This window comes from Bufo gargarizans, chromosome 9, assembly GCF_014858855.1.
Source record: "Bufo gargarizans isolate SCDJY-AF-19 chromosome 9, ASM1485885v1, whole genome shotgun sequence".
Taxonomy (NCBI): domain Eukaryota; kingdom Metazoa; phylum Chordata; class Amphibia; order Anura; family Bufonidae; genus Bufo; species Bufo gargarizans.
Genome location: NC_058088.1, coordinates 133,433,057 through 133,449,231, shown reverse-complemented (window position 1 = coordinate 133,449,231; position 16,175 = coordinate 133,433,057). Strand labels below are relative to the sequence as shown.

The window sequence follows — 16,175 nt, the reverse complement described above, 5'->3', positions numbered from 1 at the left end:
TTGAAAAGGGATATCCTGAAAACTTAGTGGAGGAGTCACTCAATCAAATTAGGAAACTAGATAGAAGAGTTTTTTGAGAAGGAAGACAACAAAGATAAAAATGAGAAAGATAAAACACAAAACAAAGAAGAAGCCATTAGGGTTGTTCTTCCATTAAATGAGAACTGTAGGAAAATTCAGAAAATTATTAAAACCCATTTGCACCACGTGTTGAATGATAAAATTGTGGGACATTTACTTCCGACTGTTCCGACGATTACCTTCACTAGGGCTACCTAATCTAGGTATTAAGGTGGCCCCTACTGTAAAACCGTGGAAACAGAATAAGTTGAGTCTTTCAGGAACCTGGCTGAGTCTGACGGGTTTTTATAAATGTGGAAGGCGCATGGGTTGTAGAATGAATAAGAAACCCCGCCTGACAACGACTGTCCCCTCGACTCAGAATGATTTTAATTGGGAGATAGAAGATTGTCTTGCATGTGACTCCAGTGGATTTATCTACCTTCTCCAGTGTCCTTGCAATAGACAATATATAGGACGTACCAAGAGGCCATTCAAAAAAAGAGTGGCAGAGCATATTGCTAACATCAGGAAAGGGTACGATAAACATTCCCTATCAAAACATTATAAAGACGTACACAACCAGGATCCATCCAGTCTGATGTTTGAGAAGGTAGAGAAACACTGGAGAGGCGGTGATTTTATTAGACAAATGTCTAGGATAGAATCCAGACGCATTTATGAATTTGGATCTCTACAACTGAAAGGTCTTAATTCGTAGTTGGAGATTTTTGGATTCATGTAGGTTGGGTGTCTTGTGGCCGACGGCACGTCGCATGCCAGGCCGTTTATCGGCGCTGCGACGTGTCCTTGGCTCCTAGATACCCACCCTTCCTTCTCTATCAAACTCCAAGAATTTTCTTAAATTCCAAGAATCCTATAAATCTCCAACTTTCAAGATTCCTCAAATCCATTATAAATGTTGCAGTATTTATAGTTTTATATCCGGATTTTATTCTCAATAATTTGTTTAATAATATTTTATCATTAAAATGTGATTTTATAAGTGTTAGCAATTATATATTAAGTTTATATTTCATACATCAGTATATCACACCAATTGGGACATCTGGGCAAAAAAACGCATGTGTCCCCCCAAAAAACGCATGGAAACGGCAAGTAGGGGGAAAAAAAATTCAATGCTGTATAGAATTATCCCCTGATTATGTGGGATGATTTCCTGACCAATTGGGAACAGCATGAACAGTAGGTGTTTGAGATTTGGGAAGTAATTAAGGAATGGATAAAAATGGAGGCCAGGCAGGCAGACACTTGACCACTGAGGAAGGGAGAGCGAATCTACCCGAAACGCGTATGGTGAAACAAGTGATGTACCTCTATTGAGAAGCCTCCGTTAAAACTGTATGGCCTTACAGAGAAAGAAAAAATTCTTACAGTAAAGGAACAACTACTTTATCGTCAAAGCTGTACCTAAGGAAATTGCAGAACAGAGTGTCAACTCCCGCGATCTTTGGAACTCCCGCAAAATTTGAACCAGCTTGCTGGAAGGAGCGATCAAGTAAGCCGGCAGACATTTAAAGCTCCACTTAAGCAACAGGGAGACAGCAGACACCAGACGGTAAGCCAAATACGGATTTAAAGTTTACCTCGACTTTAAAAGGAAATGCCATATGAGACTTTTTATTCCAACATTATCAGGATTCCTGTGGATATTTTATGAATACATTATGTTCCCAGGGGAAATCCACCTACAATACTTAAAGTAACAATCATTTTCCCAATCTCGGATAGAGTCACAGAGGAAATACCTCCCTCTTCACAATAACAGCATATATAAGACCTGGACAATACTTGAAGTTTTTGGTGTGTGATTTATATCATTGAATTTATCGACTATATATTATTGGATAGTATTGAATATTTTATCATTATTATCGATTATATCTACCATAGTTTATGTGATTGTAGTTTTTGTATGTTATTGCTATAATACACAGTTTTTATTATTTTTATTACTTCAATTTTATGGGGATTTAATAATAAATATTTTCTACATATGTCAATTTGGTTGACAAGTGTATTAGTGCCCGCTCATTTTTCCTTTGAGAATTTTTTTTAACCTTGATGGTCCTGATGGTTTCCAATGTTACTGGCATGACAAGCAGATCCCATCTGAGATGTTTTCTACTCGCCACAGTGGAGGGGGCACCATAATGGTCTGGGGTGTTTATTCCTTCAGTGGAACAATGGTGCTTCAGGAAGTGCGGGGGTGTCAAACGGCCGCTGGCTATGTATAGATGTTGCAGAGAGCATTCCTCATGACTGAGGGCCCTCGTCTGTGTGGTAACGACTGGGTTTTTCAACAGGACAATAAAACCACTCTTTTGGCCCATCCTGCGTGTTCCCTTGATCTAATCCAATTGAGAACATTTGGGGATGGATGGCAAGGAAGTTTACAAAAATGGTCAACAGTTCCAGACAGTAGATGCGGCCGTCTTCACTACTTGGAGACATGTTCCCACTCACCTCATGGAAATGCTTGCATCAAGCATGCCGAAACTAATTTTTGAAGTGATAAACAATAACAGCGGAGCTACTCATTTCTGAGTTCATGTTTTGAAGTTGGATTTCTGTTTTGTGTTTTTTTTTGTTTGTTTTTTGGAGGTGTGGTCCTAAACTTTTAAACAGCTGAAAAACAGCCTGTTTTAGTTTATTCATTGTTTTCATTAAATTGAATGCTCAGAAAATGTTTTGTCTCACCCCCATTTCTTTTTGTTGCATGTTGAAGCTCTACTTGGAACCTTGTTAAGATCCTGCCATGCTAAACATGATTTTTTGCCATTTTTCAAGTCCTAAACTTTTGATCAGGACTGTAGTAGCAATGCCATATTATGTGTCCCCTCACAGTAGTAATGCCAGATTATGTGCCCCTCACAGTAGTTATGCCAGATTATGTGCCCCTTCACAGTATTAATGCCCAGTTATGTGTCCCCTCAAAGTATATATGCCCAGATATGTGCCCCCTCAGAGGTTATGCCAGATTATGTGCCCCGTCACAGTAGTAATGCCATATTATGTGCCCCCTCACAGTAGTAATGCCAGATTATGTGCCCCTCACAGTAGTAATGCCAGATTATGTGCCTCTTCACAGTTGTAATGCCAGATTATGTGCCCCTTCACAGTATTTTTGCCCTGTTATGTGCCCCTTCACAATATTTTTGCCCAGTTATGTGCCCCCTCAGAGTGGTTATGCCAGATTATGTGCCCCTCATGTTAGATATGCCCATATATGTGCCCCTCACAGAGTAGTTATGCCTTCACATGTGCCCCCTCACAGTAGTTATGCCAGATTATTTAGCAGTTCAGGGAAAGATTATACAAGGTGTAGGGAAAGGATAGGGAGGAATCATTCCACAGCATTTATGTTGAACAGGGTTCAGTAGGGGAGGTTACAACCTGGGTAATAGGAACAATCCTATTACGCCTTGCTGCCTGACAGGGGACCCAAATTGCCATTATACAGCTCTGTAATTCCAGCAAACTGTTCTTGTTATTGGGGTGCAAGTTCTGTTTGTTTAATACAGCCATTAACAGGGTTTATTACAAGGAAATATTTCTAATAGTGTTGAGCGGCATGTCCCATATTCAAATTCGCGAAATTTCGTGAATATTCAAAAGAATATTCGTAAAATATTCGTGAATATTCGAATTCGTTATTATTTAGCATATGCGATAATTCGAATTTTTGCATTGCATAATACATATTATGCGATACATTTAACACTCTAACCCGACAAGCGTCACTTCACTGTGCTGTTAAAATATACCATTGGATCTAAGTTTTCCGTACGTTCGTGAAAACTCAGTTCCGATTGTATATTTTAACTAACTAGGGTTAATAGCATTTTTAAAAAATCCGCCTATTAGCTGGCTGTTAGATAATTCGCCTATTCTCTATATTCGTTTATTCTTTACATAACCACCTAAAATATGAAGTGTGATGAGATTGTTTGCGCGCACGTGCGCACGCATTATAGGCGTGGTTTATCGCGAGTACGTCAGGGTCAATCAATAGCATTTTTCAAATATTCGCCCAACCGCTGCCTGTTAGATAATTTGCCTATTCAATATATTCGCTTATTCTCTCTATTCATTTATTCGCTACATACACCACCTAAGTCAGTGTCTTGAGATTGTGCGCGCGCACGTGCGCATGCATCATAGGCGTGGTTTATCACGAGTACGTCAACTCCATTTTAAGAGTGAATCTTCAACTCCTGACAAGAGAAAATGGTGGGCACAAGATTCCATGACGAAGAGGATGAACTCCTGCTAACCCTAAGTACAACACTTCATGTCATAACATTTTGAATGCATGTTAGCACCATATCTGTATAGTATAGTAATTATTAAGCAATAGTATGTTTACATATTCGCGCATGCGCAGTTATGCGCATATATCTGCGCACTAAATATAACTTTATTTTTAATCATGTCTGATTAGATAATCATCATTGTTGTAATAAGTATTGTTTTGACATCACAGCACTTTGTAAGAAGTATGTATGTATGTATGTATGGACAGCAAAGAAATATCATGCACATTGCATATACATTTTCCTGCCACACACTGCATACCACACACTGCATACCACACACAAACACATAGGGCCAGATTTATCATTACTCCGACAGCTCACTCCACTTTCAGAAATGTCTAAAGTCAGTTTTAGCCAATTCAGATTTATGATCATCCCTTTTTACGGTAGCAGTTTATCCGTCAGTAAGCAGCTTTACAAAAGTCGCACGTCCTTACGAAAAAGTCGCATGTTCTATTAAAAACTCTCATAAGATAAGCATGGTCCTCACTGGAGTGAACTAGCGCATTTTTTTTTTGCAACTTTTTAAATAGTCCCAATAGTAAATGTGTCTAGAGATTCATCTACATAAAAAAACACGCCTACTTTCATAAAACTGGCGAGCATAGTGCAGAGCAGGAGAAACTCGCAAATTTGTGCGCAGTTTTAGCGTTTGCTAATTTTCTTGCGACTTTTTCACTCCATTATTCTGACTTGAGCTAATGATAAATCTGGCCCCATGTCTTATTGGTCTGGAGAAAAATTAAAAATTTCTTCCTGCCATTATTTGCTGGTTCATTTAGCGTTACCCAGGGTGCACCCCATATCGTACCGTCGCTTCACTAGACAGGTACATATCAGCTCAGCTGGCCAATATCCGATTGCTCAGACCCCACCCACATACAATCGCAATACAATCCGATCTTATAATGTGAACATTATGCGCATATATCTGCGCACTAAATATAACTTTATTTTTAATCATGTCTGATTAGATAATCATCATTGTTGTAATAAGTATTGTTTTGACATCACAGCACTTTGTAAGAAGTATGTATGTATGTATGTATGTATGGACAGCAAAGAAATATCATGCACATTGCATATACATTTTCCTGCCACACACTGCATACCACACACTGCATACCACACACAAACACATAGGGCCAGATTTATCATTACTCCGACAGCTCACTCCACTTTCACAAATGTCTAAAGTCAGTTTTAGCCAATTCAGATTTATGATCATCCCTTTTTACGGTAGCAGTTTATCTGTCAGTAAGCAGCTTAACAAAATTCGCACGTCCTTACAAAAAAGTTGCATGTTCTATTAAAAACTCATTTTGTGTGCAGTTTTAGCGTTTGCACATTTTCTTGGGACATTTTAACTCCATTATTCTGACTTGAGCTAATGATAAATCTGGCCCCATGTCTTATTGGTCTGGAGAAAAATTTTAAATTTCTTCCTGCCATTATTTGCCGGTTCATTTAGCGTTACCCAGGGTGCACCCCATATCGTACCGTCGCTTCACTAGACAGGTACATATCAGCTCAGCTGGCCAATATCTGATTGCTCAGACCCCACCCACATACAATCGCAATACATTCCGATCTTATAATGTGAACATTAAATATAATATTTCCACCTTCTAACAAATACTTTTTGCTGTGTTTTGGATGATATTTATTAATAATCCTTGTATTTCCTAAATTTTGTAATACATGTTTGCATCTTTATCCTGCAGCGCATGTTGAAGAAGGGTTATGACCGGACCCGGAAGCAGGCCGAGAAGAGGGCGATTGTCGTGGGGGTCGTCAAGGCCTTACAAAAAAAATTTGGACGGACCCACGACGAAATTCAAATTGTAAAAAAATGGTCTGACCTGAAAAGGAGGCACCCGGACTGGGTCAAAGAGCTCAGTCAGAGAGTCTGCCCTGGTACTTTTTTTTTTTTTTTATCACCCGTTACAAATTATTACTTATTTTTACCTGTTGTGAAACATAGCAAATCATCCCTTTACCTCATATATCTCTATCTCGCTGTGAGTGTATATATATATATATTTATCCACACAGTGCGGTAGTGATGTATAATGTAACCGGCTGATTTTGTACTTTGCACACACACACATAATAATAAATATATGTGTGTGTGTGTGTATATCTAGATAAACAGCAATCATCAATCTGTATTAGGGCTGTTTCACACGAGCAGATGCCGTGCGTGACATCCGCTACGTGAATGACAGCCAAGACCCGATTCACAAGTGCTCAATTTCATAATTTATTTTTCTGAACTGACTTGAGGACCCATTCATCTCTAAGGGGGCCGCACGATGTGCGTCCCGTCTCCAGAAAAGCGGACCCGCACTTCTGGGTCCACATTTCAGTTTAAAAAAAAAAAAAGAACGAATATATTTTTGCACTAAATATAACGTTGTCTTTTATGATGTCTGATTAGATATTCATCATTGTTGTAATAAGTACCCTAGACAGGTACATATCAGCTCAGCTGGCCAATGTCCGATTGATCAGACCCCACACACAATCGCAATACAATCCGATCTTATAACGTGAACATTAAATATAATATTTACACCTTCTAACAAATACTTTTTGCTTTATTTCTGATGATATTTATTAATAATCCTTGTATTATTGTCCTCAATTGAGGCCAAGAATAGTTATATTATATTATTGACATTGACGTGCGGTCTTCAAAATGCGTCACGCACATTGCCGGTGTCCTTTTTTTTTTTGTGTGGGTGGATATGAAAAAGACATTACGGACGTTTAAATTGAGCCTAAATCCAAATGTTGTGTGATTTCAGGGCTTCCAGCGCCAACGGTCCGCCGCCGTCTAACCACGGCAGATTTGGATGTAGTGGAGGTCTCCACAGAGGAGGATGAGCAGGCGGGCCCTTCCCACAGTCCTCAAGGTGCCACCAACCCACCTGATGTGGGGATTGTTGTGGAGGTGTCTGACGAGCCCGGACCCTCTCAAGGGCCAAAAACATCTGGCCCAGCTCCTGCTGAGGAGGAGATAGCCACCCCAGCTCCTAAAGAAGAGGATGAGGCGTTGGTTACCACCCCGCACTAGGAGGGTAAATATGTGCACACATCATTGTAATTATGTATACATCACATATTTAGAAACATTAACCCTCAGTACCCCATGCCCATTTCTACTTTAACGCTAATTAAACATTTTTCTTAAATATTAAACGGTATCTATGTTTGTGCTAATAACTTTAAAACGAGTTTACTGTTCACGGGCATAGTTCTATCTTATCGTTACACATTGTACTTCATGACAGTGGTAAAATTTAGTCAAAATTTTAATGGCATCTTTGTTAAAAAAGTAACTAATCTAAAAAAAATATTAGAAATAAAATTATATAATCAAAATAAAAATTTCAATTGATGCTACAATATAGATTAATAGAGATTAAATAAATGTATAAGTTTACAATCGCCATATGCATATATTATGTTTATATAATTAACAGAAATATAATTCAATAACAGTTTGGTTATGCAGTCACTTTTTGAGGCCTACATAGTGTCAGCGACAAATAAATAACCCCATTTCAGAAACCACACACCCTCTATTTAATCCAAATTTATCCTATAAAGTCTGTTAATGATTTAATTGTCCAACGGTAATCTATAAATGTAAAAAAAAATAATAATAATTTGAACAAATTATAAATTACGAACTATTTTATTTGAAAACATTGTAGTGTTTAAATCATAAAAAAAAATCTTAAACGTATTACAAACAATATGTATATTTACAAACAGTTGTGCACAAAACCCTTAACTTTGGTCGCACAGCAGGCTTCCGACTGCAAGGAGCACAATATGGCTTTAGGCTAAAGGATTTAAATTAATGGTAATTGGGAGCTATGTCGCATGTTAAGAGAAGACACCCTTATGTGACCCTAGAGTTGAAAACAAAACAAAGTGATTCAATTAGGCAAACTACATCCCTCAATGAATATGCTAAGCAATTAGATCAATCCACAATTTTACATAATGAGCCAACTATTGTCCTCTAGAAAAAACCATTCAAATTGACCCAAAAAAAATGAATTTACACACATTTTTTTTATTAAATAAGTGGTTACAGGACTAAATGCACCCCACATTTAGTTCCACTTTTAGCATATAATTAACCTGAACACCACCACATATGTTAATTTATTTAATTGGCTGTAGAGTTGTAACAGCCAATATCAGCGCTTGCAGGGGAACAAAACACTGGTGTCCCCTGCTTCACCTGTAAGGCAACAGGTGCTGTCGTACAGTCTTTTTTAGCATTTGTCACCTCCACATGACACCTACTTACCCCCCCCCCCCACCTATTTGAAATATGTCCAATAGGAGAGATCTAGACAGCAGGTGTTTGACAAATACCTGAAAAGGCCTTATTTGATATAATTGGCTAGCTGCTCTGGACTAGTAGATCAGCTATTAGACCACGGTTAATGAGCCATTTTGTCCCCAGGGCAAATATTTTATATTTGGCACAAAAATAGTACGGAGCAATTTTGAAAGTCATGAAACACTGCACCCTACAATTATATAGCAGGTGATGAAGATCATAAAAGTAACAATAATAATGGGACAACAAAAACCACAGTAATATCAAACAACAGACATGCACAATAACTCTTTAATCTACATAAACTAATATTATATAACACAACAAATTTAATTTAAAACTACTAAAATGTCACTAAATAATCTAATATATAACTACATTTATTATGGTATACTTTAAAAATGACACTCAAATTATCTGCACTTAACTACATACTACACAAAATTCAATAAATGACTTATTGTTAATTGATATATTTATCTCTTGTGTTTTCATAACAGTAATCAAGAAAATTTCTGCTAAAATTGCTCTAATGCAAAAGAGGCATGGGAAAATCAGGCAATTAAGAGCCCTCATTCAAAAATCCCAAAGAATGCTGCAGGAATTTGAATGCCAATATGGGGAGGACCTGAAGGAGCTCGCAAGCCTGCAGGAAGAACTGCAAAAGTTCCCTTAATTTTATTCTAATATTTTTGTTATTGAAAAAGTTTTCTTAAGTTATATTGATTCCATACTTTTTTTTCGATAAGGTTATGTTTTTGTATAATTTTAACTGCAGACTTATCAATAAAGGAGCCTTTAGTCCACGTTGAAAGTCAGCAGGGTTCAGACAGACAACTGCAGTAAGTACATCTTAATAGTGTAGTATAAGGCCTACACATAAATACGTTTTTTCATGACAGCAGCAGCAGGTAGTGTTGTATTATGAGGCATATACATAACAAATCAACTTGATCAAGACAGCAGCAGGTAGAGCTATAGTATTCTGAGGGCTACAAGTCACCTTTAAATGTACAGGAGCAGCAGGTATTTATAGTGTTTTATTATGAGGTATATACATAACAAATCAACTTGATCAGGACAGCAGCAGCAGTTATAGCTAACGTTATATTCTGAGGCATACAAGTCAGCTTCATCTGGACAGCAGCCGTTGGTAAAGTTAACATTGTAGGTTGACAATCAACTTTATCAGGACAGCTGATGGTGTTGTATAAGGACTTCACATAGCTACAAAGGGCAAACAACTAGCTTGACATAACTCTGTATGATCATGACAGACAGCATCTGCAGCTGGTAGATATTAACGGTCGAGTATAATCTCATCCTAACTCAGCAGGACAGGCTGCAGCGGGTAATGTGTATTCTCAAAAGGCTGAATGCTAACTCGCCATGATCAGAACAGACAGCAGCAGAATTCACAGTAGCTAGATATTAACAGTGGATTATACGGCCTACACATAACTCTCAATGATCAGGACAATAGAAGAAGTCAATGCTAACAGTGGAGTATAATGACTACACAGAATTCTGCAGTATCAGGCCAAGATCAGCATGCAGTAGGTAAGTTAAAGTAGTATTCTAATTACTACACAAAGTTTGGCATAACTAAGCAGTACTAGAGAGTGTCAAGTTATTATATTTCAGCAGACAAAATTTTTTAACAGATGGGGATGTGGAAGACTGATTATAAAAGTATAAAAAAAACTGATTGAACCCCCAAGTACAGCATGTGTATTAGTCGCTTACATATACAATGTTGTCCTAATAAAATAAACTATCTAGATCAAAAAATTATAACAGTTCATTATTATAATATTTTATTGAAAAGGCCAATATAACATTGTACAATAAATCATTTATCAAAAAAAAAAGACCGTTGCCCATCTTGGCTCGTATGATGAAAAGTGGGGTTGCAGCAAGTTGTCAGAACTATTGGGCATGAATAAAGTCCATAATTATAAGGCCTATATAAGAGCATTGACATGAGCCTAAGGGACAACCATTTTTGTCTTATTTTAAAAGGCAGAGTGAATTTTTTTTTACTCTGAAATTGCTAACCTAAGGTTTACGATATGTACCAAAGTGTTTACCTAAGTCTGTTTTTGTGAGAAGGAGATGTCCCAAGGTCTAATGAAATATAATTGCCTAGATAAGACAATGTATTTGAGTTCTGATGATTTTTAGTGAATAGAAAGACTCTAATCTTTCTTTGTGGTTTTATATGAATCAATGTATGAGTATATTGCTTTTATATTATCAATTTTAATAGGTGTGCTGAATATATAGTATATATAGTATATATATATATATATATATATATATATATATATACAAATAGAAAAAAGAGAAGCAGCACACAAAAATGTGGGTGCAAAAAATCCTCCAAAGAGACCTGCGACCAAGGTCCCAAGTATAGATAATGTAGAAAAAAGAAGGCAGCACTCCAATAGAAAGTGAAAAAGTGGACGGTTTATTCACTCATCAACTCAGCGACGTTTCGGCTCTCACTATGGAGCCTTTTTCCAGTTAGAAAAAGGCTCCATAGTGAGAGCCGAAACGTCGCTGAGCTGATGAGTGAATAAACCGTCCACTTTTTCACTTTCTATTGGAGTGCTGCCTTCTTTTTTCTACAATATATATATATATATATATATATATATAAGAGTATGGTCCTTATAGCTATATTCAGTATTAAGAGTAGAAACGAGGTACATATTCCTCTGTCATTTTTAGAATCTCTCTCAGTGTAACACACAAATTAATTATTTCTTTCCTTGAGGTTTTCTTGAATGGAGAAATGTGGACACAGGTGATCATGAACAAACCCTGTCGCTTGCAAGAACAATGAATTGAGATAGCCCTGTTTATCTTGATTTAATTAAGTCTGGTCAAAAGATTTAAGGATAAACCAGGTGGTTGACGAAGTATAAAAGCCATTGTCTATTCAAGATCTTCTCAAGGTTTTGTCTGAAACCTTAGATAACATTTATTGCTAGTATATTAGATAAGAGAAAGAAGTGAGTGGTTCGATTTTTGTATGGAATACTAGTGCCATCTAGTGTTAGGGTAAAATACTAGAGGGAGGTTATATTGATTATAAAGTGAGGTCACTAGTTGATGATAAAACTTGGCCAAGCCCTTTCTAAGATAGGATAAAAAGATGGTATGGGCTGACAGAAAGGATCGATCTCTAGAGCTATCTAGCTCTCTCTCTAAACATCATCAAAAGACCAGACCAGCCCTGACCACCTTTTCAGTCATTGGAGGCAGCCATCTTAGAACCATTGAAACTGATTTCTGCTAGCTGACATTTTGGTATAGTATAACCTTACCTATATTTTATAGGATAATTCATTAATATAATACATATCTATATATATATTCAATCAACCATACTTTGTGTATAGTATCTGTTTTGGAATACGATTGGGGTGTACCTGCAGCATCATCCTGAAAATTAATCCAATACTGGGAGATTGAAAATATACTAGTGAAAGCACGGTATTATCTCCAAGGAACTGAATTCAGTTCTAGACCAGTATGGTTGATAATATATATATATATTTATATAGATAAAAGATAAACCAGAGTTGGGTTTAATCGGACATTTGTCGGCTGAGAGAAATCAAGTACTAAATTGATTTTAAATATAATTGAGGGGTATTATTATAAGAAGGCATAGACTGTCAATCGGAGACAGCATAAATATTCCGACAGAGTCAGTTTAAAGATCTTCAGGAACCAGAAGCCATAATTGTTGCTCCTACCAGAGAGCTGATCAATCAGATTTGCCTAGATGCTTGGAAATTTGCATACGGAACTGTCGTTCGTCCAGTTGTAATCTATGGAGGAACACAAACGTCTAATTCACTGCGCCAGATATTTCAAGGCTGCAACATCCTTTGTGCGACACCTGGGAGGTTACTGGACGTTATTAACAAGGAGAAGATTGGCTTGAGCCAAGTGAAATACCTTGTTCTGTATGAAGCTGATCGTATGCTGGACATGGGTTTTATGGAAGATGTAAGAAAATTGTTGTCAAGTCAAGGAATGCCAAAAAGAGAAGAAAGGCAAACTTTAATGTTCAGTGCCACGTTCCCTACGCCCATACAAAATCTTGCTAGAGAGATTTTGAAGCCAGATTATCTGTTCGTGGTTGTCGGACCAGTTGGTGGCGTGTGCAGTGATGTCGAACAGCAGATAATTGAAGTGGAAGAGTATGGAAAGAGGGCTATGTCACGGATGATCCGCAAGAAACGAGGTACATATTCCTCTGTCATTTTTAGAATCTCTCTCAGTGTAACACACAAATTAATTATTTCTTTCCTTGAGGTTTTCTTGAATGGAGAAATGTGGACACAGGTGATCATGAACAAACCCTGTCGCTTCCAAGAACAATGAATTGAGATAGCCCTGTTTATCTTGATTTAATTAGGTCTGGTCAAAAGATTTAAGGATAAACCAGGTGGTTGACGAAGTATAAAAGCCATTGTCTATTCAAGATCTTCTCAAGGTTTTGTCTGAAACCTTAGATAACATTTATTGCTAGTATATTAGATAAGAGAAAGAAGTGAGTGGTTTGATTTTTGTATGGAATACTAGTGCCATCTAGTGTTAGGGTAAAATACTAGAGGGAGGTTATATTGATTATAAAGTGAGGTCACAGATGATCCGCGAGAATATTGAACCGTCCTCCCAATATCATCAATATTACTCTCCCTTATTGATCAGTAGGTCTATTAAAAATGAATTATTTCCCTAGGCCCCAGAACATACAATTTGATTACTCAGAGCGTCTCCTTCTGTTTACCCAGAGAACAACATATCCCTTTTGTTCAAGTCAGTCAATAGATGCCCAGCAGATAACGCAATTACAGTTGGTTTTCTTAGGTTGTCAAAAGAACTTTCTTTCTGCAGAGATATCACAGCTAGGTGTGAAGACTACACCTGGGGGGAAACATTTGGTGTTGCTGCCATAAGGGGTTGGTAAGATAGCTTGATTAAGACAGGCCGGCACCAAGGTTCCTAGATTGACACATGAATCTGAGATATGTTTTTTACCTTTTTAAGTGAGACCATGCATCTTACGGACGTAAAAATTACATCATCGTGTCACTCAGAATTCACTGGACATGTACATATGGCAAATAGAACTCTAGGAGATGCCCAGATAAAGTTATGGTGTTACCCCATCAGAGAACCAGTTATAATAGTCATATTTGGTATCCCTGGACTCCATATTTTGTGGGGAATGTGAATGTGTGCTTGTTACTTGTGTACAGCGGAGACATCCCGAGATATGGCACATACCATATTTCAGGACTGGCATTCATCTCAGGGATACAGCCTGCCCAGCAGGCGGACTCTCAATTCCCCGCCTTGATTCTTGGACCCTTTATAACAAAAAACTAGAATCTGTTACGGTTTCTTGGCGTATTGTGGCCGCGGCTGTCGCAGTTCGTCACAGGCTAAACTGCTGGAACTTTTACAACTCATAGGCCATGAGCGCACGATGGTTTTTGTGAAAACCAAAAAGATGGCGGATTTAATTGCAATATTTCTTTGTCAAGAAAAAATCCCCTGCACAAGCATTCACGGGGACAGAGAGCAAAGAGAGCGGGAGAAAGCTCTGGGCGACTTCCGCTCTGGACAGTGTCCTGTGATTGTTGCCACGTCTGTTGCTGCCAGAGGATTAGATATCGAGAATGTCCTTCATGTGATACATTTTGACATCCCTGGCGATGTTGACGAATATGTTCACAGGATCGGCCGAACTGGACGCTGCGGCAACACTGGAAAAGCCATTTCTTTTTTTAATAAGATTGGTGATGACGAGCAAAAAATTGTCCGTGGACTAGTGAAAGTTTTAACCGATGCTCACCAGGAGGTACCTTGTGCCGGCATACATACATAATTCCTCTGGGTAGCCATCTTAAATGCTTCTGGCATATGTAAAAAAAACAGTGAACTCTCATCTTCCTGAAGCCTGGGTCACCCATGATATAGATGGACACTTTTATTACCACTACTCTGTGATGCCGGCTATAAAAGGTCATAAAGGCTATACCAGGCCCAGCTCATCCTGTCCTTTAAGATATACCCCGGTCACGTGGGGTCTCTGTGTGTGCGCAGACTCCGTCACAGACCACTAGGTCACAGCTGTGGGATCCGGAGCAATCGGATCCATAGTTTGTGACAGTACCTGCTTGGCTTGAAGAGATGGCGTTCAGTGCCCATGGCATGCCAACCTTTAGTTCACAGCCAAGCAAATTTGCTTCAGTGGATAGCAGGAAGAGAGGTGACATTCAGGAGGACAACGGTTACAGCAATGCTGGCATTTCACAACCTGCAGCGCGGGCGGCAGCGGAGGAGGACGAAGATTGGGGCTAGTCGGACGTGGTTAAGCAGATGAGACATTCTTACAGATTCAGTTTTACATGAAACAATATGTTGTATGTTTGTAAAAATGAGAATTTTGTTTATCGCACTCCAGTATTTAAGGTAGTAATTTGCCGTTAGGAAATTTACTTATTTTGGTTCATTGTAAATGGCTGTTCTGAAAACTTTAGAGCACAAAATTAAAGTTTTCTTTACTTTGAAAAAAAAGACCGTAATTTATAATAGAAAATTATTGTTTAACGCACATTAATTAACCTTTGTGTGAACACACTATTACCTTTCAAATGTATTATTGAACAAAACTTTAGATTACAAAATACAAATCTACATTCAAAATGTATAATAAATATATATAGAGTATCAACCAAATTTTATAAAAAAATAAATTTATACTTTTGAAAAAGTATATTTATATTTAAAAAAAGTATCAAATTATCCATACTGTGATCCAAATTTCAACCTCAATAATACAATATTGCATAGTAAAATTGTCTTCAGTTATATTAGTTCGATTATTTTTAAAAATTTGAAACATCAAATGTGTCTGAAAAAAAAAAAAATTGATGAGTCAGCAAAGAAATAACTAGCATGATTCTGATATAGTGTCCGTTTGTTAAACTGGACATGTTGGAGCATAGCTTCCTCAAAAAAGACATCAACATGTGATGCAATGAGTAGAATCACTCACAAAATGGTGACATTGCTTCAAGATTATTATTCTGTCTATTATTATATTACACTAGCATGTGAAAATAATCATTATATAATTGTCAAGAAGTAAGATTACATTTAAATGTATATATCTATATATACATGTGGCAATAACGCTCCATTACCAAAACCGGATTACCACACGGATGAGTATAACGCCAGTAACACCCAACCATGTAGAGAGGTTAACACGGAAGCCAGGCATCCTTTCCAGGACAACCAACAACACCATGTTAGAACCTAAGTCTGTATTAAAATAATAAATAAAATAAAAAACTTTTATTAGGTTTATCAATCAG

The 16,175-nt window shown here is 37.6% G+C and overlaps 1 protein-coding gene across 1 annotated transcript in view; it reads left to right on the top strand.

The window, feature by feature from the left end:
- The window catches only part of LOC122919811 (probable ATP-dependent RNA helicase DDX4), a 43,898-nt gene extending 28,584 nt beyond the window's left edge, over window positions 1-15,314 (top strand). The window contains exons 2-6 of the mRNA XM_044269001.1: window positions 6,125-6,317; window positions 7,211-7,461; window positions 12,484-12,996; window positions 14,234-14,660; window positions 14,966-15,314. Of these exons, the coding sequence (XP_044124936.1) occupies window positions 6,125-6,317; window positions 7,211-7,461; window positions 12,484-12,996; window positions 14,234-14,660; window positions 14,966-15,156 (1,575 nt within the window). The 3' untranslated portion in view covers window positions 15,157-15,314. The remainder of the gene's footprint in view (window positions 1-6,124; window positions 6,318-7,210; window positions 7,462-12,483; window positions 12,997-14,233; window positions 14,661-14,965) is intronic.
- The last annotated feature ends 861 nt before the right edge of the window (window positions 15,315-16,175 follow it).